This window comes from Ambystoma mexicanum, chromosome 4p (genome assembly GCF_040938575.1).
Source record: "Ambystoma mexicanum isolate Mex_15411 chromosome 4p, UKY_AmexF1_1, whole genome shotgun sequence".
NCBI classification, from domain to species: Eukaryota; Metazoa; Chordata; class Amphibia; order Caudata; family Ambystomatidae; genus Ambystoma; species Ambystoma mexicanum.
The window spans coordinates 1,009,043,038-1,009,066,382 of record NC_090927.1 but is presented as its reverse complement, the minus strand read 5'-3'; the positions used below and the strand labels follow the sequence as shown (position 1 = coordinate 1,009,066,382).

The 23,345-nt window shown below is 45.3% G+C and overlaps 1 protein-coding gene across 1 annotated transcript in view; it reads left to right on the top strand.

The window, feature by feature from the left end:
- The window catches only part of SMPDL3A (sphingomyelin phosphodiesterase acid like 3A), a 384,143-nt gene that overhangs the window by 263,832 nt on the left and 96,966 nt on the right, over positions 1-23,345 (top strand). The window contains exon 6 of the mRNA XM_069606594.1: positions 14,659-14,839. Within this exon, the coding sequence (XP_069462695.1) occupies positions 14,659-14,839 (181 nt within the window). The remainder of the gene's footprint in view (positions 1-14,658; positions 14,840-23,345) is intronic.

Below are 23,345 nucleotides of genomic sequence, written 5' to 3'. Positions count from 1 at the left end.
CCTGCAGGTCAAGGTTATAAGGCACGTAACATGGCTCAGCTGAAAGTGTGCCTGCAGCAGAGATGCTCTAGTAATATCGAAACATAGGACTACAAGTCCTTCCCTCCAGCTTTATCATGTTGCCAAAATGAGCACATTTGAATTGCGTAAAAATGACAGATCTTATTACAGAATGTGGCTATATTTTTTTTTACCAAAAAGCCCCAGTCTGTGGCAGCAGAAATATTCCTCCCAATATTAGAGAGTTAGAAAAAAGAGATATCTCTTCTCTATCTCTCTCTCTCTCCATTACACGGCCTGCAGTAGTGGGCATGTAGTTATGGTTCAATTGCTCAACCCACAGGAAGAGCACTTTTTGGGCGGCTTATAACTTTGCACCCCTTGGATGATTCTTCACCAAACTTTTCAAAAAATGTATATGCCCCCCTCAGATTGATTCTGCAATGTTTGGTGAGGGTTTGTATGGGGTGGGGCAAAGTTATGGGGGGGTCTGAAAATGTGTGGTTTTTCTCATAGACTCAATGGAAAACACATTTTACTCACGCCTACAGCCCAAATCGCTGGACGGAGTTTCAGCAAATTTGTAGCAGTAGCCGCGACTTGGTCCCGAAAGCATGCTTTTGTAAATTTGGTGTATATCCGTCCAGTAGTTTTTTTTAAACGGGCAAAAAGTAGGTAAAAGAAATTGTGATATCTGGGTTCGGTCAGTGGACACCCTCCTGGACTAATCAGAGCCTGGCGTGATGTCCATGAACATCGGACGCACCCACTGATTGGATTGTGAAAAACGTGAGCTGCATCATATATTTTGAAACGGTCGCCATGTTGGATTCGTGAACAGCCTCCGTTATCTTGGACATTGCGGTAAAAACATTAAAAAACACAGCATTGCACTTGTCAAACTAATGAAACAATCTCTGGGGAGGTGAGGGGTGATGAGGATGGGATGGAATATGGCCATAAAAAGCCCCAAAACAGGTGATTCGCCACCTTTGAAGTTTGTGAACAGTCTGGGACAACCCTGTAATGTTCGTGAACATTTCAGATGTTCGGGGGCATCCATACATATTTTTGCATTACAGGGGTGGTGAAAAGAAGTTTTTGGATGCCTTATAACTTTGGCGCCACTGAATGAAACTGCATGACATTTTGGGCTATCATTCTAAATATGACCTTCAACAGTTCTACAAAGTTTGGTGCTGTATTGCGAAGAGGGAACAAAATAAGAAGGGGCCGGGGGGGTGGCGGGATGGGGGGGCACCAACGTTTTTGAAAGGCATATATATTTGGTGTCATTTCACGAATCTGCACACACGTTTGCAGACAGATTTAAGATCCAGATTGGAATGTCTTCGCAAAGTGTGGTGGGATTTTGTGAAGAGGGGGCAACATTAGAGGCAGTGATTTGACATTTTTTAGATGGCTTATAACTTTGTTGCCATTTGACAAATGTGCAGAAAAGATTTTAGAAAGATTATAGACTCAACCTAGAATGTTTGGGCAAAGTCTGAATGGATTTTGTCAAGTGGGAGCTAAGTTATATGACTATTTTATGTACGCACATTTTGACACTTTTCAAAAAATAAAACATGGACGGATTTGCAGCAAAGTCGTGCAAGGAGCATTGGCAAGGACCTGAAAGCATGGTTTTGCAAATGTGTCAGTTTTTTTGAAAAGTGTTATAATGTAGGTACAAACAATAGTGATACTTTTGGTGACTGAGGTATATCCTGTTGCCATGGGCAGTAGCCAGATTGTACGAGTCATGTACTGTGGCCCTGGGTAGTGGCCAGATTGTCCGAGTCATGTCCATGAGAGTCTTCTCAGACACAGCCAATGCCCCACCTTCCCCCATCAGGTGCGGCGTCCCCCAAGGGTCCTGCATTGTCCACACCCTCTATAATATCTTCACCATGCCGCTCTTCAACATCTTAGATTCCCTTGGCATAGCCTTCACCAACTATGCCGATGACCCACAAATTCTGATCCCACTTTCAGGTAATTACACAGAGGATTCCAATACTCTCAACAACATTTACTCTACTATCCAGGCATGGATGGCAGCGAACCACCTCTGCCTAAACAGCAACAAGACAGAAATCCTAATTGTCAGCATACCCAATGCCCACAAGTCACTCAACTCTCAATACACTTTTTTCCTGATTGACCGGTGTGTGATTCCAGTCTCAACCACAGTAAAGACATTCATTGTCTACCATGAAGCCTCACTAACCCATCACAGACAAGTTAGCGCCATTGCCTCCTCTGCAGTTTACGCAACCAAAGTCCTCAATGCAGCCACACCCTTCCTCACAAAAATCAATTGTCTCACCATTGTCCGGGCCATCATTGTCTCCAAGATAGTCTATTGTAACGTCCTTTTTACAGGCACCTCTGCTGCAAATATCAAAAAATTGCAAGTTATACAAAATAATGCCCTGAGAGCAGCCCTGAATATCCCCGAAACAAGAACACATCTCCAATGCCAGAAGGGAAGCTCACTGGATGCCCATCCAGGAACGGATCCACTTTAAAACATTATCTATTAACCACATGTGCCTCTCCAATACAGCACCCCCTTACTTCACACAAAGAATCTCCAAAACCCACTCCATGAGACCCACCAGGACCCCCTACTCGTGGCTAAAGTGAGAAGATGCGACGCTCGAGACTCAAGCTTCCCTTACTGCGCCACCAAAGTCTGGAATGACCGCCCCCAATCCCTGAGGGCTGAGAAATCCTACTGGACCTTTCACAAAGCCCTCAAAACCCAGCTCTTCTCCTAACTCCCCCACCCTTCCCATCAAGTCAGCTATTCTGCAACACCTTACTTCAGTATGTTCAGTGTTACCAGTATGTATGTAAACACTGGGCCTCGTTATATGTTTGCCGGTCCGGTAACAACGGTACTGGTAAGCTTGTCGGTATTGTTGTTACCAGACCGGCAAAATACGAGGTCTGCTCGCTGGTGCCTTTTTTCGCCCAGCAGGTCTGACCTGGCTGGCGGAATGGCACCCGCGAGCAGACCATGTCAGATGCACTGGCACCATTCACGAATGGTGCCGGTGCATCCGACCTCCCCATTCCTATTGAGCCCTATCGGGCTCAAATGGGAATGGGGAGTAATGCATTCTGGCGCCTGGCAATGGGGAAATACAGGGTCTGCCAGGGTTGTAATAGCCCTGCATTTCCCCATTGCCAGGGGCTGGAAAAAATTGCAAGTTTGGCGGCAGCCTGCCGGTTTTACCAGCAAAGCTACCGCCGAACTTGTAATGAGGCCTACTGTCACTATGTAAACAATATAACCCTTACCTATGCTCCTTGTCTTTCCACCAATACCTTTCTGTCTGACCAAGTGTGCCTCCCGTATCTGTATGTGACTTGTTCTTGCAACAGCGCATCAATGCCTCCGGGTTGTATGTGCACTTTATAAATGAAATAAATAAGTGTGGTGCATGGACAATGGGCCCAGCCCTCGGCAAGGACACATGTCTACTTTGATTTGCCTTTGGGGCTATGCGGCATGGCCAAAGACCATGCCCCATGGATTGTGGAGACTGGCCATGCAAGCCATGAGCACTGGCCATTGGTTACATTATGAGGGTATAGTGGACACTGAACTAGGATGCTGGGAAGGTGCAGTGGATATAACATGAGTGGTTTGGTGAGGCAAGCCTCATGCCCTAGGCAATTGAACAATGACTTGCATCCTCAGCATGCACACAAGTATACGTTGCAAAAATAAATTATTAAAGGAGGTTCACAGTTGTTTAATATATGTTGAAAGAGGAATTAACGTATATATAGTGCTGTAACATTATGAAACAATTTCACTTGTAAAAACCCATTCAATTGACATAAAAAAACATTGTTAAAGGGACGTTATGGTTAAGATGTACCCCACCCTTGGGACTCCTGTGCCCCAGCAGTTAGCTAGTGGCCTCCCACCTTGGCATCCCTTGGCATTTTCCTCCTGGTCTCCCATGAGCACTTGTCCATCCATACTACCCCTTTTATTTATGGAGTTCTCTCACTTTTGTTGGTATAAGTATGGGAAATGCAGATGCAAAAGATTTGTAGAACATTATTGAGTGGCAGTTGGTGGGTGGAAGTTTAATATGTTGAAAGGCTATATGTAGAGATTTTTTAAGTGATTGGTGGATATATGTGTGAATGGTTTAAAGCAGGCAATGAGGGAGAGTTTAAAACATAACAGTAAAAAGTGTAGGACTGTCTTGTGCGATGGTGTGCATGTGCAATCTGGGTTTTCTAATAAGGCATGGGCTAGACAAGGGAGTGTGGAGTCTGTGAATAGTCATAAAGGGCAATGGATTATAGTGTTTATTGTATACTAGAGAAAAGAATTTCGGACAGAAAATTGTTTCCGTGTTTTTTTTCTTTTTCTCTAGTATACAGTTGTCCATTATTCCCATTAGCATAGTAGAAAAAATGCTAATGGGAATGTTGGAGAATCTTATTGAATCTAAAGACTTCACTGAAAAATGTAAAGTAGATGGAGACTATAAGATAATTTGTTTAGTTCTATTTTTTAACTGTGAAAGGTTATTCCTAAGGGAACGTTTTTGTAAAATAAAATGTTTTTATTTTTTTTGCAAGAGAGGCCAGAAAGTAAGGTGGGAAGGGAAATGGGAGAAGGGGCACCAACCACAAATATGGAGGGCCAGGTGGACAGGGGACGATGTTGCGCGCGTGTTAACTCTAATGTAGGGGCCAGTTTTTCTCATGCTCTTTGATAACAGCTTCAAAAGCACTTCAAAATTACTCCCACCTGCAGAGTGGTGTGTTGCAGTATATACAGAGTAGTGTTGTCTTCAAAAGATATGGATCAACAGCCTCTACTATCGCTTGCAAGGTAGCTGGTGGGATTTTGTGTCCCATTAAAGTAAGCTGTGCGGTTATAGTACGATTGAGGAAGATGAGATAGAGGAAGATAGCCTACTACTGCCTAAGAAAGGAACCGCCTTTCTGAGAGCATTGCAGTGGTTGGATTTGGTGTGGCCGGCTCATGGATGTGGTCCCATAGGAGTACTCCCCAGGAAGCACGCGACTGAGTCAGTGCATTTCACTTTGATAGCTTTGGCCCTTGGTACATTCCAAACAGTGGTAAAGAACTGCCACACCCATGATTCTCTCTGGGTGCTAGAGGTAGGCACTTCATCTACCTCATTTTCCTGGTCCTCTTCATTGTCATTTGAAGAATTGCGCTTCTTTCGTTGTGTAGGTCCTCCAGCTGGTGGTGTTGTTGGTGGCAGTGGCTGTTGGGGAGGAGAGATGGTAAAATAGATGGTAAAAGCTAAATAGAGGTTTGGCTAATATTCTTCCAAGTATTCTTCCAAGTATGTGCTGTCTGCTAGATTGTTATTGGATAATGAGCAAGAATGGGTGTAGGAGCTGTGCAAGGGTAAATGTTTAGCTTCAAAGTTCCTAGATGAGCTGGAAAATGCAGTCCCAAACTGTTCGCGAAGCACAGACCTGTTTGCGAAATGCAGACACGTTCACAAACACTTCATAATTCCACGTGCGTGGTCACTTGACACTGCCCAGAAAGTCTGTGATTACATCAGAGGTTCGCAAACGTTGATGAACACAAAAACAGCAGAAAAAGTTGCAAAAAGTTTATAGAAGTGTTAAAAATTGTGCTAGAAGGTGAAGAATGGCAGAGGTTTATGGTGAAACTTTCTAAATTGGAAAATAAATGTTATATTGGGGTAAGTATGATATTAGTAAGTTGTAGGAAATTACGGTGCACTGGTAAAAACCCATGAAATTCACTGAAAAAACTTAAAGGGACGTTATGGTTAAAAGTAAAACAAAAAAAACTGAAATTTGCCAGTTATGGTAAGCTAAGCAACCATAACTTGTGCCACTACCATGCACTTCTAAGACTAACACCCAGGCCATGAAAGATGACATCACAAATGTCATTGATGAAATCAATGACATCACATATTAAATTAATTTTAATAAACATTCCCTACAAGGGGTTGTGTTTATAATGTTGGTAACAAGATGTTAAGGGTGATTGGGAGACCTATCATGAACTACTTAATGTATTTAAGAATAAAGCATAAAGAGTGATTGATGAGAAAAGGGGAAAAACCTACAACAGAGGAGTCTGGCACCACGTGGGGGCTCACTCGGTAAACTCTGGGCGATTACACGATTATTGAAACTACCAGAACCAGAGGGCCTTGGCAAAGGCGAGAAGAGGGGGTCAAAGTGGTCCTACAGGGGTCTTGTAAAATCCTCTATGCAGTCAAAAGTCTTTGACATATACATGATTTTAAAGCTAAGGGAAATTAATCCTGCATCGTAAGAGTTCAATGAGAAAAGGTACGATTGACAGATTGGCAAACGTGAACCTGAACGAGGGATGTCGACAAAGAGGGGACGCAGTCTAAAGTCTCGAAATGCAGTGTGTTGCGAAGAGTGAACCCGAACGAGGGATGCCGACAAAGGGAGCAGGGAGTCTAAGTCCCGAAATACAGTGTGTTGACAAGAGTGAACCCGGCAGAGGGATGTTCACAGTGAACTGTACAAAAAGACATTTTATGAAAGTCACCAGATAAGTTGCATGGAAAGCCATAGTGAGCCCAATCGAGGGAGACAAACAGCCAAGTCAGATCTGAGCCTGGAAGAGGGGATCCAAGGGTGAAAATCCAACACCCACCGACCTGTGACGGCAACAAATCAAAATACAAGAGGGGGGAAAAGCCTTTTGAATGCATGATATGCCAGGGGTGAAGAAATATCACTCAAATACAGAGAAGAGCTTTTGTTGAACCTTTTGTTTGATTATTTTGAACTATCAGATCCTCGGAAGCAGGAGAGACAACCTCCGAAGGTCCTGATATTGATAATAACTTTCAAGGGATCTGCACACAGAAGAGGGGGATCCAGAGGTGAAAGACATCACCCGATGTATCTGTGAAAAGGAACTCTTTGTTATTTGAATACATCTGGCCCATTGCGGCAACAGACTTTTTGATAGAAAGGAGACTTAACCACTGAGTGCCCTGATTGCTGAAAGCGAAACTGTTAGCTCATGCTGGGTAAGCTTGAGCATGTGCTGTGCTCCAAAGTCGCACCTTGCTAAAAACGTGGAGAAGGGAGACCTCAAGTACCGCATCCTAATTTATGATTTGTGAACACTTCCTTCTTTCTCAAGGACATTATTCCACACTTCTTTTTGTATTTAGCGTAAGGATTGGCAATAGGTTTTTCTTAGGATAGGCCCTTTTATTTGACACGACGCCACTAGGACTGTCTTATTATTATTTGATAGTCGAAACTTGCTCCCATCTTAGATTTAGGTTTAGATTAGGTGTTGTTCCAACCTACCTTTACATTTTAATAAACACCCTTGAACTGTGATCACGTGTGTCTGCCTATTCTTGATACCATGCCTTCCTTACAGTCTACAGAACCCCAGTGAAGTACAGGTACTTTTTGCTAGTTTGTGTAATAAGACAAGGAGATATAAGTTTACAATTTAGAAACATTGGACCAAATGGATGTACAAGTGAAAGAAGTAAGTAAAATAAACATGCACATGCCATTTAAAAATATGAAAATCAGCACTGTCCCTTCCCTATGGGGTCAGCTGACAGCCTTGGAGGACTCAGCATTCCGTATATATTTTGTCTGGTGTCTTCTTCCATGCCCCAAGACACCACAAACATACCCCACCCGAAAAAGAAAGAAAAATACTATCTATTAATGAAAAGACATTTTTAAAATGCCTCATTTCCACTCAGCGCCACAGGTAGAAGGCATGGCTTTAGCATCCCAAAGATTTGTATTGCATAGCACTTCAACAGTCCAAAGGATGCTAAAGGATGTCATCGCTCCTTTTGTGTTTCAGTGCCTTGCTGGAGCCAGCAGACCAATGATGGGCAGGGCCAAAAGGAACATTTTGAAAGTATGAGTAAACACATCCCAGTCTCCCCTCACAGTGATTACATACTATACTTTTGGGCTAGTCTTAGTTACATGGGCCCTGGCCAACAAGCTGTACCTTTTACAGCACAAAAATACAAACTCTGCTGCTATTGAACGGTTTATTTTTTGAAGATGTATTTCTTTCATGGTTTTGTCGATTTGGATAGGAATCTCACTTAACGCCTAGTCTCAGGTAGTAAGTTGAAACGTAAGAGAGATGGAATTCAGCGCCTCACACCTAATGCTTGGCGAGGAATCAACAAGCCACACCCAGGAAGCTTGCCACTGAAACCAGAGGGAAAAAGGCACCACCTGAAAAAACCCTCAGGAGTTGAAGAGTGTAGGCTAGGCAGAGTATTGAATAATTATGTAGCCGATCGCCGCTAATCCGGGTAGGTGGTAGGCAAGTTCGGCAGACTGAATCAATGGAAATACTTAATGTAAGGTAAGCGGTGACAGCGGAGAGGAAGGTACATGTGGAGTTTGAGTGTCACCATAGAAGGCAGCCGTCAATAGAGGGGATGTTAGTAGGGAGTCCGAGTTCTCAGAAGGCGGAAGGGAAGAGTAGGAAGGATACATGAAAGCAGGGAACAGCGTAGATACTCCAATGCCTGAATTGTAGTTGGCCTGAGCTATGATGGGCGCCATCTTGGGTAAACACTAGGCCGCTGAATAAACAGCATGATGGAACAACGCACTGAGGAAATCACCATTGTTGCCATAGTGACCAATGCCGCGATCTGATAGTTTTACACACACATCTTCTGTAGACAACAAAGAAGAGGAAAGCAATAAAGAATTGATCTTGATAGTTTATTTGTATCACGCTTATACACATGTTTCAGAGCGCGACAAGGCAAGGGAGGGGAACAAGTGAGCACAAAAACAACAACCTTACTAGGCCCAGTGACATTGAGAACACACAAGTGCAGGGGAGAGAGAATAAGGAAGTGCAGGGGTGCAGGAGGGGAAGTGGAAAGTGCAGATCATATGAATGAAAAACAACAACAAATGGTAGTGCAGCCAGCAAGTGGCAAGTGCTAGGTAAAAGGCACAGACTGGGGGTGTCTGATAAGTGCAGGGAAAGGGGGGGAATGTAGGGTTTCAGATACAGACCCAAAGCGCTAAGGGTTTCTCGTAGGCAGTGTGGGTGCATGGCAGGGTGGGCAAGTACCTGGGCCCGAAATCAGAGGGTAACAAGGTGCACAATGCCTCAGCAAAAAAGATCAACAGGGGAGAGGAGGAGAGAAGGAAGAAGCAAAGAGGAAGGTCTTGAGGTGCTTATGGAACCGGAGATGGTGCTCCTCAAGTTTCAGAGTGGCAGGGAGGCTGTTCCAGAGGGAGGCCCCAGCCGAAGACCGAGATCTACCCCCGTCACGTTTCTTTGAGAAACGACTGACCCTGAGACGGAAGAGCAAAGAGCTCGAGAGGGAAGGTATTTGCGGAGGGAGAGTTGAAGGTATTTTGGACCCAGGCCCCCAGAAAGCCTTGTGGACAATACAAAGGGTCTTGAATTTAATCCTTGCAGCCACTGGGTGCCAATGATAAGATTTCAGGGCTGGAGAGATACGATTCCACGGCTTGAGGTACAGGACAAGTCTTGCAGTCCTGTTCTGGATGAGTTGCAAAGGGCGGAGAGTAGAGGCAGGTAGATTTAGAAAGAGGCTGTTGCAGTAATCCAGCCTAGAGAGAACCAGAGCTCGAGATACAGTGAGCTTCTGGGGGAAGGAGAGGAAAGGCAGAATACCTCTGAGGAGGTGCAGTTGGAAGTTTGACTTTTTTGAGACATCAGAGACGTGGACAGAAAAGGAAAGCGTGGAGTCAAAGATGACCGCAAGGTTCTTAGCCTTGCAGGTGGGGGTAGGAGGAGAGGCAAGGGAGGCCGGCCAGAGACCAGAGAGTGATAGGAAAGGAGGGTGAAGGTATGCCGATGAGGAGGATCTCCGTCTTACTGGCATTAAGGCATAGATCGTTGGCGGCACACCACTCTTGAATAGCAGACAGGTAATCGGAGATGAGAGAAGGAGAGGAGGTGGCTGAGGGAAGCCTGAAAATTAGTTTAGTGTCATCTGCATAACACTGAAAATTGGAGCAGAGAGAGGCAATGCGATGGGCGAGAGTTGCCAGGTATTGGTTGAAAAGCCAGGGAGAGAAATTAGACTCCTGGGGAACACTGCAGGTAGAGAGCGAGATGGAGGAAATGAAAGACCCAAGTTGGACCTGGGTTGGTCGATCAGAGAGGAAAGAAGTCAACTAGGCCAGGCCTGATCAGTGATACCCAGGTTGTCACAGAGACGGTTGAGCAGGATGGTATGGTTGACCGTATCGAAGGCAGAAGAGAGATTGAGTAGGATGAGGACAGAAGGGATGTTAGAGTCAAGGTTGGAGAGTAGGTCTTCACGGATGTTCAGGAGAGCAGTTCCTGGGCTTCTGGCAGCCAGATTGGGGGTCGTGGTGACAATCAACAGAATCAGAGTGAAGATTAAGCTGCGAGATGGCCAGCTTTTCCAAGAGTTTGCCCAGAAAACGTGTAATGGAGATCGGACAATAGTTTGCCGGACAGGGGGGTCGGCTGAGGGTTTCTTAAGAGGGTGCACCGGAGAGTGCTTCAGAGGCGAAGGAGAGGTTTTAGAAATCGGCCAGGGCAGGAGCAAGGGTATCAAGGTGGCCCTTGATGGTTTTGGAGGAACAGGGACTAACCTGTTTTGACGAGACTTTCATAGATCAGACTTGTCTAGAAACCTCATCAGAGGAGAAAAGAGGAAAGGAAGAGAAAGAGGGTGGGGGCACGGCTACAGGAGGGCCAGAGTTTGCAAAAGGAGAAGGGCGAAGAGGGTGAGGGGACGAGAGGGTGGACATGATGTCCCGGATTTTCGAGATGAAGTGAGAGTCAAGGGCTGTGCAAAGAGCCTGGGAGGCGACATGAGAGGTAGGGACTGCAGCAGGGTTGGCAAGCTCCTTGCAGATTTTGAAGAGTTCGGCCGAGTTGTTAGATGCCGCAGAGAGACAGGCTTGGATGTGGGCTCCCTTCTTACTATGGACAGAGAGTCGGTATTGCCTTTGGAGCAGCCGGCAGGCCAGTTTGTCAGAGGCTGAACAAGAAGCCCTCCATTTCCTCTAAGCCCTCCTGCACTTACGTTTAAGGGTAGCTAGGTCAGAGTCGTACCTAGAATTGCACTTGGCTTTGGGCTTCAAACAGATACTCATGACAGGGGCAAGAGTATCAAGAGTATCAGAGTTAGAAGAGTAGAGCATGGAAAGGGCTGTGTCAGGGTGTGAGTCAGCCGAGGAGGAGTGGGGTGGGAGAAGGTGGCAGTGAAAGCCTCAACTGACACACGCTTCATGGGCCGGATGTCCGAGAAGGTAGGTGGCAGTGTTGGGGTTGGCATGGCCTGGGGGGGTAGAGAGGGTGAGATGGGGGGGAGAGGAGGGAGTGATTGCTACAGGAGAGAGGAGTGGTCAGAGGAATGGAGAGGAGGAGGAGGTCAGAGGAGATCAAAGCATCAAGCGTGTGCCCTGCAGAGTGAGACGGGCCAGAGGGAAAGATAGAAAGGGAGAGGGAATCGCAGCGGTCATGAAAGAGTACAGATGAGGAACAGGGAGAATCTAGATGGATATTGAGGTCACCAAGAAGGAGGAGTTGAGTTGGTGAGGGAGGAGGAGAAGTCCGCCCACCAAGAGAGGAAAGAGGTGATCTGACCAGGAGGCCGATAGATAGTAGCCACAGTAAGAGAGTGGTCAGGAGAGAGAGAAAGCCTGCAGACAAGGCCTTCAAAAGAGGAGTAGGTCTGCGTGGGAATGATAGAGGCATGAATCCACTCAGGGAAGATCAGGGCTACACCCCCTCCGGACCGGGTGAATCTGAGTGCGGAGAAGATCTTCTAGCTGTCAGGGAGGAGAGAGTCAAAGCTCGTGACAGAGCGGGCCGTGAACCAAGTCTCAGTGAGAATGAGGACATTGAGGTCGAATTCTTCGAGGAGGCAGCAGATGTCAGAGGAGTGCTTGACAGCAGAGCGAGAGTTGAGTGGCAAGATGAAGAAGGTTGCCAGCCTGAAAGGCCTTCCGTGGAGGGGTACAAATCGGAGGTACGCCCTGCAAAGGCAAAAGAGCCTGAGGGGGGGCAGAAGAGGAGGGAAGAGAGGGCAAGGTAGCCAAGGAGGAGGAGAGGGGGGGACAGGAAATCAGGAGAGGGGAGAGAGGGGACAGCAGGAGATTAAAGGAAATTGATTAGACGAGGGAAGCGCCCATCAAAGAGTAGAAGATTGGCCTAAGTGCCTTCGACCATTACGGTACCATTTAGGTAGACATTAATGATGACCTTAGAGGAGTCGAAGGGGCCATGAGGGCCTCCCAGCGGGTGCCACCATTAATGGGAGAGGAGGAGAAAGGACAGAGCACAGAGATCAAATGAAGAGTCCATAGATCTGGCGAAGGAACAACAAAGAGGATGTCAGTGAGGGTCTGTCTGGAGGAAGCACTGGAATAGGTGTTAGCGATAGGGAGACCAGGATTGGAGGTCACTATATCTTTTTTGACTTTTTTCCTACCAGACTCAGTGAGAAGGGAATGATAGTCAATGGAGAAACAGTTGGAGAAGATCGGAGAAACAGAAAGCGTCATGGGCGAGGTGGAGGGGGGCAGCGGGTAATAATCGATGTACATATTTTAAATTGTGTTGTAAATTTACAAAGTGTTCTTCTTGTCTAGATAAGTTTATTCAATAACAAGGCAACTATTTGGCTATGTATTCAGTTTCTGGCCAAATACTTGGCCAACTATTCGGTTCTCGTCCAAATATTTAAATCTACTATTCGGTAGACTCCCTACTTCTCCCCAAAGACTAAACTGTCTTGTATGCTTCTTAAGTGTGTTTTATGACACCTGCCACTTATTATCCTAATGGAGAACAGACCAATGTGGTACCCCACACGCCCAGCCATAATAATGGCTCCAATGCTGAAACAGCAACCCCTCAGTTTTCCGAATCTGATACGTAGAACCCCCTCATGAAAACTGTCAAACTTTTAAAAGCACCTAATAACATCTGCTCCTCAAATAAAAGCTTACGGTAATGAAGTTATTCGAGCCTCCCAACTAAACACGAGATCTCTAAACTCCAATGCCATAAACGGCCACAATTATATCCTTGAACACAACATTGACCTACTATGTCTTACTGCGACATGGGTCCAAGTCTCCAGAAAATTATAGTTCTCAATTAATAGCAAATATCAGCTTATAAAGGTTCCTGATTCGATGATTGTTGCATCGGGAGTTAGCTAAAAAACAAGACTCCCAGTAACAAATACAAATATCGGGGACGTCATTTAAGGGTAACCAGGGGTTGCAACTGCGACCCTGAGGTCCCCTTGCTACCCCTGTGTTCTCCCTTGCTACCCCAGAAATAAAATGAAACCAAAAAAAAAAGGGGGGGGTTTCTTTCGTTTTTTTTTTAATGCAAGGTCCTGGGCTGGGGCCAGCGCCATATGGCGTTTTGCTTCTGGAGTGGCTGGTTTTCTTGTTCAGACCTCTTAAAAAAACAAAAAATACAAAAAAAGAACAGGGCTCCACAAGTCAAACACTTTCAGCAGTGACCCTAAATAAGAAAGAATGGGAATACCAAATCATTTGTCTTTCTGGAATTCTATACAATAATTGCTAGACTCATCAAATGTTTATTTCAGGCACACTTCAGGGGGTCAGTCACTGATTTAGTCTGTTCTTAAACACCTCAACTCAGCCTTTCATCCTTCTGAGGTCGATAAATGAGTACCAACACAGGTTGGGTGAAATTGTATGTATATTTGTTCTATATAAACGCTTAAGCGTAAGTGCTATATAATAACATATCATTATCATTTGGCCTTGGACGTCTGCTTGCATTCACAGTAATTTGCTAATATGGGCCTATACACACTGATCTTAACGATACATATGGCGATCCATTCTTGTATGAAATGTATATCACATTATAGTTATATCGTAACCATATTTTTCATAGTGTACTTAGTAACAATATTATGTGATGCCACTTCCTGTTTTGTCAGGGGGTGAAAGGTCGTGTTCCATCACTTCCCGTGATGTCATCAGGGGGGGTTCAAGGGTTGTGTGATGTCACTTCCGCTACCCCTGGCATTTTGGTGAAATGATACCAGTATAATACTTGCTTGCAACTTAGAGGGTGCTTTAGCCCGTAATCTAAGCTAAAGTGTAAGGGAACATGTTTAAACTGGTTGACATACCAAAACAGACAATTAAAGAAAAAATGGCGTTCATGGCATTGAACCACGACAGGCCAAATAGAAGAGTTCAGTCTATGGGAGTTTTATTAATCTGCTGAAGGATAGCGTGTAAATTGTATCAGAAGTTGGGGTCCATTAACAGCCAGTGTTCTTCTTTCAGCCTGCTGATGCAGGTTACAGACCCACAATAGCCGAAAAATTATTCTGGTTCCTAAGATTGGTGTTTCTTCCTCCGATTTGCTTCATCACATCACAGGGCCCATTGATGTTTCAACTTGTAGTGATGTCTTGCAATTTAACGTACCGTTAATTCGCCCCACTATATTTTTCTAGACTGTTGATTGTTGCCTTATAGGGGACATTTTTGTGATTTTGATTTACATTTTGATGAATGTGTAGTACTGTATGTGGACATTTTAATGTTTGTGTTTCTTTTTTTTTTTTGATGATTTAGGTATACATCATTGCGCATGTCCCAATCGGCTACCTCGCTTTTGTAGCAAACACCACAGCCATGAGACCACACTTCAACGAGAGGCTGGTGAAAATATTCCGTAATTACAGCAACATCATAGCTGGACAGTTTTATGGGCACACACACCGAGACAGCATTATGGTTCTCCTAGACGAACAAGGTATGTTTAGGGATTTAAGATCATCTACTTTAGAAAAGTGTAATCCAGTGTCAGTGATAAATAATAAAAAACAATGGTGCAGTTTATGAAATCCTATATGTAACAAGGTCAATATTATGGCTACCAGTTTGGGCATCTAATAGCAGTGCCTGCGAAATGCCTAACACTTAATACATGTGGTCAATCAATGGATGGGCAATAACCAAACACCTACAAGCTTTGTGTCCTCTCCAACATACGGTACTCACACAATCCGAAGAGATGCAACAAAATGCAACAAAACAGAAGCGCCCGCAACTTCAAGTAATCAGGTCTGGGCTCTGCATCACTGCAAGAAAAGCTAGAAACAAAAAGAACGTTTGCCACTGCGCCTGCAAGAAAAACATAGGCTTCAGCTCTGCACTACTAAAATTAAAAGAAATATCCTGAAACGTGATTCCACCTCAATGGGATTCAAACATGTGTCCTATAAATTGCATTATGTGCTCAGTCAGCAGCATTCAGCAGCATTCACTCAACCCAGCCATCTATCCTAGCTAGCAAAGCTAAAAATGTTCCCTCGCCTCTAACCTGCCTCTGTACCTCATTTTCTCTGCCTCCACTCTAGCACTTCACCCATCATGGTCACATCCTAACTGCAGCTACCTGCACTTAAAAATGTCCAATGTTGGTTGTCCTTAATCTATGTATGTCTACTTATCCTGGTGTAACCTTGGAGAGGCAGCGAAGGTGCAGAGATTGTGAGGGGCATTTCTGTCCTGGTGTTAAGTGGGTTGGACATGAGCCTAAAACGCTGGCATGCCTTCAGATTGGCCAGCGATGCCTGCTGATTGGAACAAAAGCAACCCTGAGATCCTCAGTATTCTCCTTCCAAGGAGAAAAAAAGATGCATGTAGCGTCTACTTTAAGAGTGTTCCTTCCAGGACAGCGCTACACCAGAGACCACTCCTGCACAAGCAAGTCAGTAGGTTTGGGGGCGGGTATTGGGAGACGCGCAAGTCTCACTGCAATTTGTTAGTGCAGGTAACTGGCATGAAGCCTAGCTTCATCACAGAATGGCCAAACAACCACCTTTGGGTGACCCGGAAATACTTTCCGGGAGCTGAGCCCGTACACTTACTGGCATTCTGTTCCACTGTCCCGTGGAGGGTATTGGAGGGGTTCATAGTCAATTCTGTTGAAAAAAAAAGCAACGACATACCAAAGCATCTAAAAAAAAATGCATCGTATGCCAAAGCATCGACAGTCTATCTTTAACATGGAAAAGTGCATTTCCATCTAAACCAGTCCATGTAAATGCACTTTTACATGTAAAAGATAGCATTTTTTGTAACGGTAAAACGTTACATGGAGCTGTCCAGTGCTGGGATTTCGGCACTGGCCAGCTCCGTGTAAATTTTTTTTTTTTTTTTTTATATGGGGGGGTTCCCCCCAAACCCCTCAACACCCCCCCACCCTAACCCTAATGTAACCCTTAATCTAACCCTAGTCCCAACCCTAACCCTAATGTAACCCTTAATCTAACCCCAGCCCCAACCCCAGTCCTAACCCTAGCCCCAACCCCAGTCCTAACCCTAGCCCCAACCCTAACCCTAATGTAACCATTAATCTAACCCTAGCCCCAACCCTAACCCTAATGTAACCCTTAATCTAACCCTAGTCCCAACTCTAACCCTAGCCTCAACCCTACCCCTAATGTAACCCTTAATCTAACCCTAGCCCCAACACGAACCCTAATGTAACCCTTAATATAACCATAGCCCCAACCCTAAACCCCAAACCTAATGTAACCCTTAATCTAACCCTAGCTCCAACCCTAACCCTAATCTAACCCTAACCCCTAACCCTCACCCCACTAATTTTGATGGATCCATCAAATTATATACAACAAAATGGCTATTCGATGAAATTGAATTCCGTTGCATATAATTCAATGGTTTGGTATTAGATGCTTTGGTGTTTGATGGATTGACCAGATACCATTGGAGGAGAGTTCAAGTCTCCTGTGTCTTCCGGTGAAGAAACAACAAGAGTTCAACCTCATGTCTTTGTCGGGTTCTCAGAGTCACCTGGGGGCGACACACCTTGCTCACCGAGTGACGAGGGGAAGATGAACATTTAAACTTTATTATGTTTCAATCAAGGAGGTGGCTAATCAATGATACACGAAATCAAGCGTAACTTGCCAACATGTCCTGGGGGCTGCCCTGTCCTACCTACAATACTCACCAGCCACACCTTGCATCTCTGTTATGTGGTCTTTGTGCTTCAGAACAGGTGGAAATCTGCACTAGCTGACAGACTTACTAGTTTAGAAAAGGGGAGCCACCCAACAAGGTCAAGCTTGCCCTAAACCAACAAATGCTTGCTTACCATTTCTCAAGCAGGTGTAATGTTTAAATGACAGTTCCCAAGCGGTAAGAAGACACTTCTATAAGCAGTTAATTTATTTTGGAAGCACTGACATTGATGTTTCCCATTGAAAAACAATTTTTCAAATCAGGCTCATAACGTTTACTAACAGATAGCATTGCCACACAGTTTTGTTTTTGAGTGTCTTTATGACTTGACTGAAAAACTGCATAACACATAGATTTTTTTAGGCTGACATCATTTTGCATTCATATACTTGTATTTTTCCATTCCAAATAGGGGAAACAAAGTTACTGACATCCTATTTTTAGTTCACATAAGTATTAATATATTTGTCATTTCAGTTTCTAATGTGATTTGTGTACAAAATCCCGCGAACACGGAGAGGACAGTGCTCAAAATCTGTGAGCACTGTCCTTTGAGTGTTTGCAGGATTTTGCTTGCACTTTGGAATTTTAGCTCCCCACTGCCTGCATGCGCCACATTGCCGGCAGCAGCGGGGAGCTAGAAATCCGAAGTGTGAGCAAAATCCTGTGACATTCATGGAGGAATTTTTTCACGTGAGCACTGTCCTGTGTGTTCGTAGAATTTTGCTTGCACTTAGGATTTCTAGCTCCCAGCTGTCAACAAATCGGCTCATGCCGGCAACGGGGAGCTAGAAATCCTGAATGCGAGCAAAATCAAGCGAACACACAGAGGACAGTGCTCACATCAGAGAGGATCTTCTGGCTAAGACCCTGAGATGCTCTCAGCCGTGAGCACTGTGGGTTTTCATGTCTTATTGCAAGTTTCTTATTTGAACACTTGGTTTAAAAGTGTCGGGGAAGGAAAACAACGGAAAGGGAATGCATCGAAGGACAAAAATAGATGAGGGGTGAGCCAGACAATTTATGTGTGAAGCCGAGCACAACTAGTCAGATGGCGGGACCATGCGGGGTAAGCATCTGCATGGCCCTTTTCAGCTAGCGGAGGCAATCATGGAGCCAGTAATGGTTCGAGCGCTACATGACATGTATCACAACATTGCTGATTTTGTGTTGTAAGATATTGATACATAATAAAACTGATTTAAAAAGGACGAGCAAAAGCCATAGCTATATAAAACTAGGAAATGAAACGCAGAAAGGACAGAAATAATTACTGCTGCCGAAAGTATTGTAAATTACTTTAGCTATTTTAAAAAAAGATTATACTCACATGATTCAATGTAACATTTTATTTGCAAGATGCATGGTATCTTTCCTATTCAAAGATGGCTGCTAGTTTTGTCTTATGTCCACAGAGCATCCTTAGAGACAATCATCCAAGATGGTTGCCTCGATGGAAGAGCTCAAAGATTTCTGAGATGGGCAGGAACAGGTGGGATTTAGACATAGGGATTAGCATGGTTAGGGGAAGGGAATGGGATGGATTCAATAACCTAACAACTGTGTATGCCTCCATAAATGTCATCTGCATTGGAAAAGCATTACAGACCCCCATACAAAGCCCATATTTGAAGCTCTTATGGTAATGTCCTTATTTTAATGACAATAGTTTCGGCTTAAAGGTAGCGCTTTCAGCGCCACCTAATAGTCCAAACTAAAAATGGGGGAATATTAAATGCAATGCAAACTAGAAAAGAAATGGTATGTCAGGGTCTTCCAAGTAGACTGAATATAAATGGTAGGGCACCTGGCGGGGTCCTGATTTACCCAGGTGGGTAAACATATAATAAACAAAAAAATCAGGATGACGAGATCCAGACCAAGTTCTGTGTGTGTGTATTTATTCGCATTAACACAGAAAGTTTTAAGTAATCAAGACAATTTATTTTACAGATCTTTCGATAAGCACGAAAGGTACAATGTGGACGGACAAGGTTTAGTGATGAAAAGTGATAACACATATGTGTGTAGACCTCGAAACTGCAGAGGTCAAAACTTCAATCAAAGACACATTTCCCACAGTTGGAAGGGGTAACAACCCTAGTAGGCAGGGAAAGGTGTGCTCTCAGACTTGCATCAGTCCAAGGCATGATTAACACATGGTGCACACAACACAATTTACATGAAACGTACACAAGGGGGGTGGAGTTGTGACACAGGGATCGACACGGGGTGTGTTTCGGCCAAAAAAGAGGCTAGAATGGCGCCTGTCTTTGTGCTGGCCTTCGTCAGGAGATGCACCTATGGCGGTGCTGTCCGTAGTGTCTGTGAAAAAAAACATACTGGTGAGGATCTCGAGAGTTTATTTACTAAGTACTGACTAGTATTTAATACGGGCCAAGTGGTGCCAGAGAGGTGCACCATGTGGTGTCTCTTGAGAACAGCGTACCTGCTATTGTGGTAGCAGGAGGCTGTTATGAGGATCATCCATGAATAATGCAGGATTGACGGTGCATGAATGGCACTTGTTCTGTCGGCTGTCTCGGTGGACGGGCCGATTCGTCTCAGGGTCCCGTGCAGCTGGTGTAGGCCGGGATTGGTCCTAAATCTGCGAAACGACATAAAACGCGGGTAATGAAAACCCGGCTGTGTGTAAAGGATAAAAACCCAATGGGTGAAGGTGGTCCGAAAAAAGGCTCTAACCCCACTGGTGTGGTGGTGGTGCGGTGTTCGAGGCTCCATGAGCAAGATACCTGGGCGGTGTGCTCCTGGGTATGCCGAGGTGAGTGATGGTCGGCTAGGCAACATGACTAAGGTGGCCCTAAAATGACAGAGGTGCTTATTGTAAATAGACATCTGTCCAGGTGAAAGCTATGCCGGGCACGGGATAGTTGGTCGTGGGCTGCGTGTCGGTGCCCGGAGTGGGAATTATCATGAAAGTGGAGACAGCGTGAAGTATCGCTGTCGCAGGGGTGCGGTGAAGAGCTGGAGTAGGTAACTTACCGCAGTGAGCTCGCAGGTGCTGCGCTACGTCGTACCAGGACCTCTGGACGCCGTGGTTGGTGTGAGGAAGACAGAGTAGTGGTGCCTTATTAGCTAAGCTGGGCCTGACAGGGACCAATCCAAACTGGCGGAGGGCCTGGACGCGGGGGCCAATCGCGAGGGGCTGGTCGAGTGGGTCACGATCGCGTGGTGTGGTGGGAAATGTAGTTCCCTAGTGCCACCAGACTGGCGGCACAGCATGGAGTGATGCAGTGACAGGGACGGGTCATGTTCTATAAATGGAAAGAGGTGTTTGGTTAGAAATGTTTCCAATCGACAGTTATCTTCGGGCTGTTTCGTACTGTGTCCAATTAGTGTACTCATTTTTGCTCGAGTCTAGTCGAGTGGGTCACGATCACGTGGTGTAGTGGGAAATGTAGTTCCCTAGTACCACCAAGATGGCGGCACAGCATGGAGTGATGCAGTGACAGGGACGGGTCATGTTCTATAGGTGGAAAGAGGTGTTTAGTTAGAAATGTTTCCATTCGACAGTTATGTTCAGGCCGTTTCGTACTGTGTCCAATTTGTGTACCCATTTCTGCTCGAGTCTAGTGAGAGCCAAATTGATATCGCCACCCCGGCGTTGTGGCTGGAGTTGTTGGACCACCGTCCAGAACAACTGATCATGGGTGTGTTTTGCCTTGGCGAAATGTTCAACTAGTGGCTTGTCTTCGACTTGGTTTTTGATACAAGACCTGTGTTCGTTAATCCTTTGTTTGATGGGTCTGATGGTTTTGCCAATGTAGACCAGTTGACAGGGGCACTTGATGGCGTAGATAATGAATCTACTTTCGCAGTTCGTAAAGCTGTTCAATTTCCAAGTGAGATTATTGTGGACAAAAGTTTTGCTGTTTTTGGTGAAGCGACATGCGACACATTGTCCACAACTGAAGTGTCCCACCACGGGTGGGAGATTCCACAAGGTGGAGGTGGGTCTGTTTGGTTCCAGGAAGGTGTGTACCAGTGTGTCTCTGAGGTTTTTGTTTTTCTTGAAAGCGTATAGAGGTTTTTTGGCTAGGCTCCCATCATTTTTGATCAGATGCCAATGTTTATTGATGGTGTTCTTTATGAGATTGCTGATTGGGTTATATGTGGTAACACAGACAACCCTGTTGATGGGATCTTTTTCTCTCGTGGTGAGGCAGACCGAGCGATCCGTATTGGCTGCTCTTTTCTTGGCGCTCCTGATGGATTTTCTAGGGTAGCCCCTTTCTCCGAGACGTTTTTGTAGTTGTTGCGCATGGTATTTGAATTTTTCTGTGTCGGAGCAGTTCCTGCGGATGCGCAGGAATTGGCCGTACGGGAGATTGTACTTCAATCCTTGAGGGTGGTAGCTCGAGAAGTGAAGCAGAGTGTTTCTGTCCGTGGGTTTTCTAAAGAGTTCCGTTTTCAATTTCTCTCCGGATCTATAGATGTGAAGATCTAGAAAGTTGATGGATTGGTAGTCCCACTCGATGGTAAACTTAATGTGGTTGTTGCGTGCGTTGATCCATTGGTGGAAGGCTAAAAGTGTGTCTTTGCTTCCTTCCCAGATTAGTAGTACGTCGTCAATGTAACAGCGCCAGATCTTGATGTGTGTTCTGTATGGGTTGTCGTTGTGATAGATATGATCCTCTTCATACTGAGCCATGTATAAGTTGGCGACGTCCGGAGCAAAAGTGGCCCCCATGCTCACGCCTTTGATTTGTTGGTACAATTGTTGGCCAAAAAGGAAGAAGTTTTCGCCCATCGCAATGCGGATGCATTCGAGCAGGAAGTTGGTAGGTACGGAGGAGACGTCTGTCCTTTTTTCGAGGCAGATGGCCAAGGCTTGTAATCCTTCCAGCTGTGGGATCGAGGTGTATAGTGCCTCGACATCCATGGTGACCAGTATGGAGTCTATCGAGAGCTGTATGGTGTCCAGGACCTTGATGGTTTCCGTGCTATCTCAGAGGTAGGATGCCATTTTTCCGATAAAGGGTTTCATAAAGAAGTCTGTGTACAGGGATAAAGGTTCCAGTAGTGAGTCACATGCGGAGACTATGGGTCTCCCTGGTGGTTTCGTAGCATGTTTGTGTATTTTCGGTAAGATGTAAAAAGCCGGAGTCCTCGGATGGGTTTTGTTAAGGAACGCCCGTTCTTCTTGGCAGATCCAGCCCTCGTCTTCGGCGTGTTTAGTGAGGTTGAGGATCTCTTCCTGAAGGCGTTCTGTGGGGTCTCTGTTTAACATTTTGTATGAATTTTGGTCGTTGAGGAGTCGTTGGCACTCCTGGTTGTAGTCTGTGGTATTCATGATAACGATGCCCCCTCCCTTATCTGCTGGCTTTATAGTGATAGTGGTGTCTTGGTGGAGGTCCTTCAGGGACTTTCTCTCCGCTCGTGTCAGGTTGTCCTGATAGAAGTTGTTCTTTCTAATGCCGATATTGACGGTGTTCATGACCATTTTTTCAAAAGTTTCGAATTCACTCGGGATCGTATGTGGTGGAGGCATGAAGGTGGATTTAGGTTTAAAACCTGTCGTATTCTCCTTGTCTCTCTCAGGTGCTGGAGTGCCGTTGTATGCTCTGTCCTGTTTGTTGGGTAAATGTACCTCGAAGAAGTATTTTAATCTCAAAGTTCGAAAGAAACGTCTGAGTTCTGCTTCTGTGGAGAACGGGTCTGCTTTAGTGGCTGGAACAAAAGATAGACCTTTTTCCAGAAGGGTCTGTTCTGTATGGGCCAGTGGTCTAGTGGATAAATTAAAGATGGGGATGGGTGCTAAGGCTGGTTCGAGTACCACTGGCGGGTCCTCATATACTGCCCCGTTTGTGGGCGTCTCTTCGGTCGGCCCCGTTGGCCCCCTCGTTGAAAAAACGGGTGTTGTTGGGGTGGGCCTGGGTCTCTTGTGCCTCCGGGTGAACCAGGTGTGCTGCCGCTTGAGGATCCTGAGCTGCCTGAGAAATTCACCATGCGGTTGCGTTTATTGTAGTTGGATTTTTGTTGTTGTTGGAGATCGCTGTAGTATGCTTCTTTGAGATAGGGATATGTTTTGTCTTCAGCGTAATTATTAAGGTCCTTTCTGAATTTTTGTACTTTTCGTTCGACCGTGAGTTGGTGGAATTTCGCCACCTCTTCTTCTAGTTTCTCCAATTTTTGTTTTGCGTCGTTGACGGTGTTATCTTCCACAAATTTCTTTTCCAGGGTTGCCAGCTCTTCTCCCTGTTTTTTGCATTCTTCCTGGGCTGTGTCGATTATTAGGATGATCC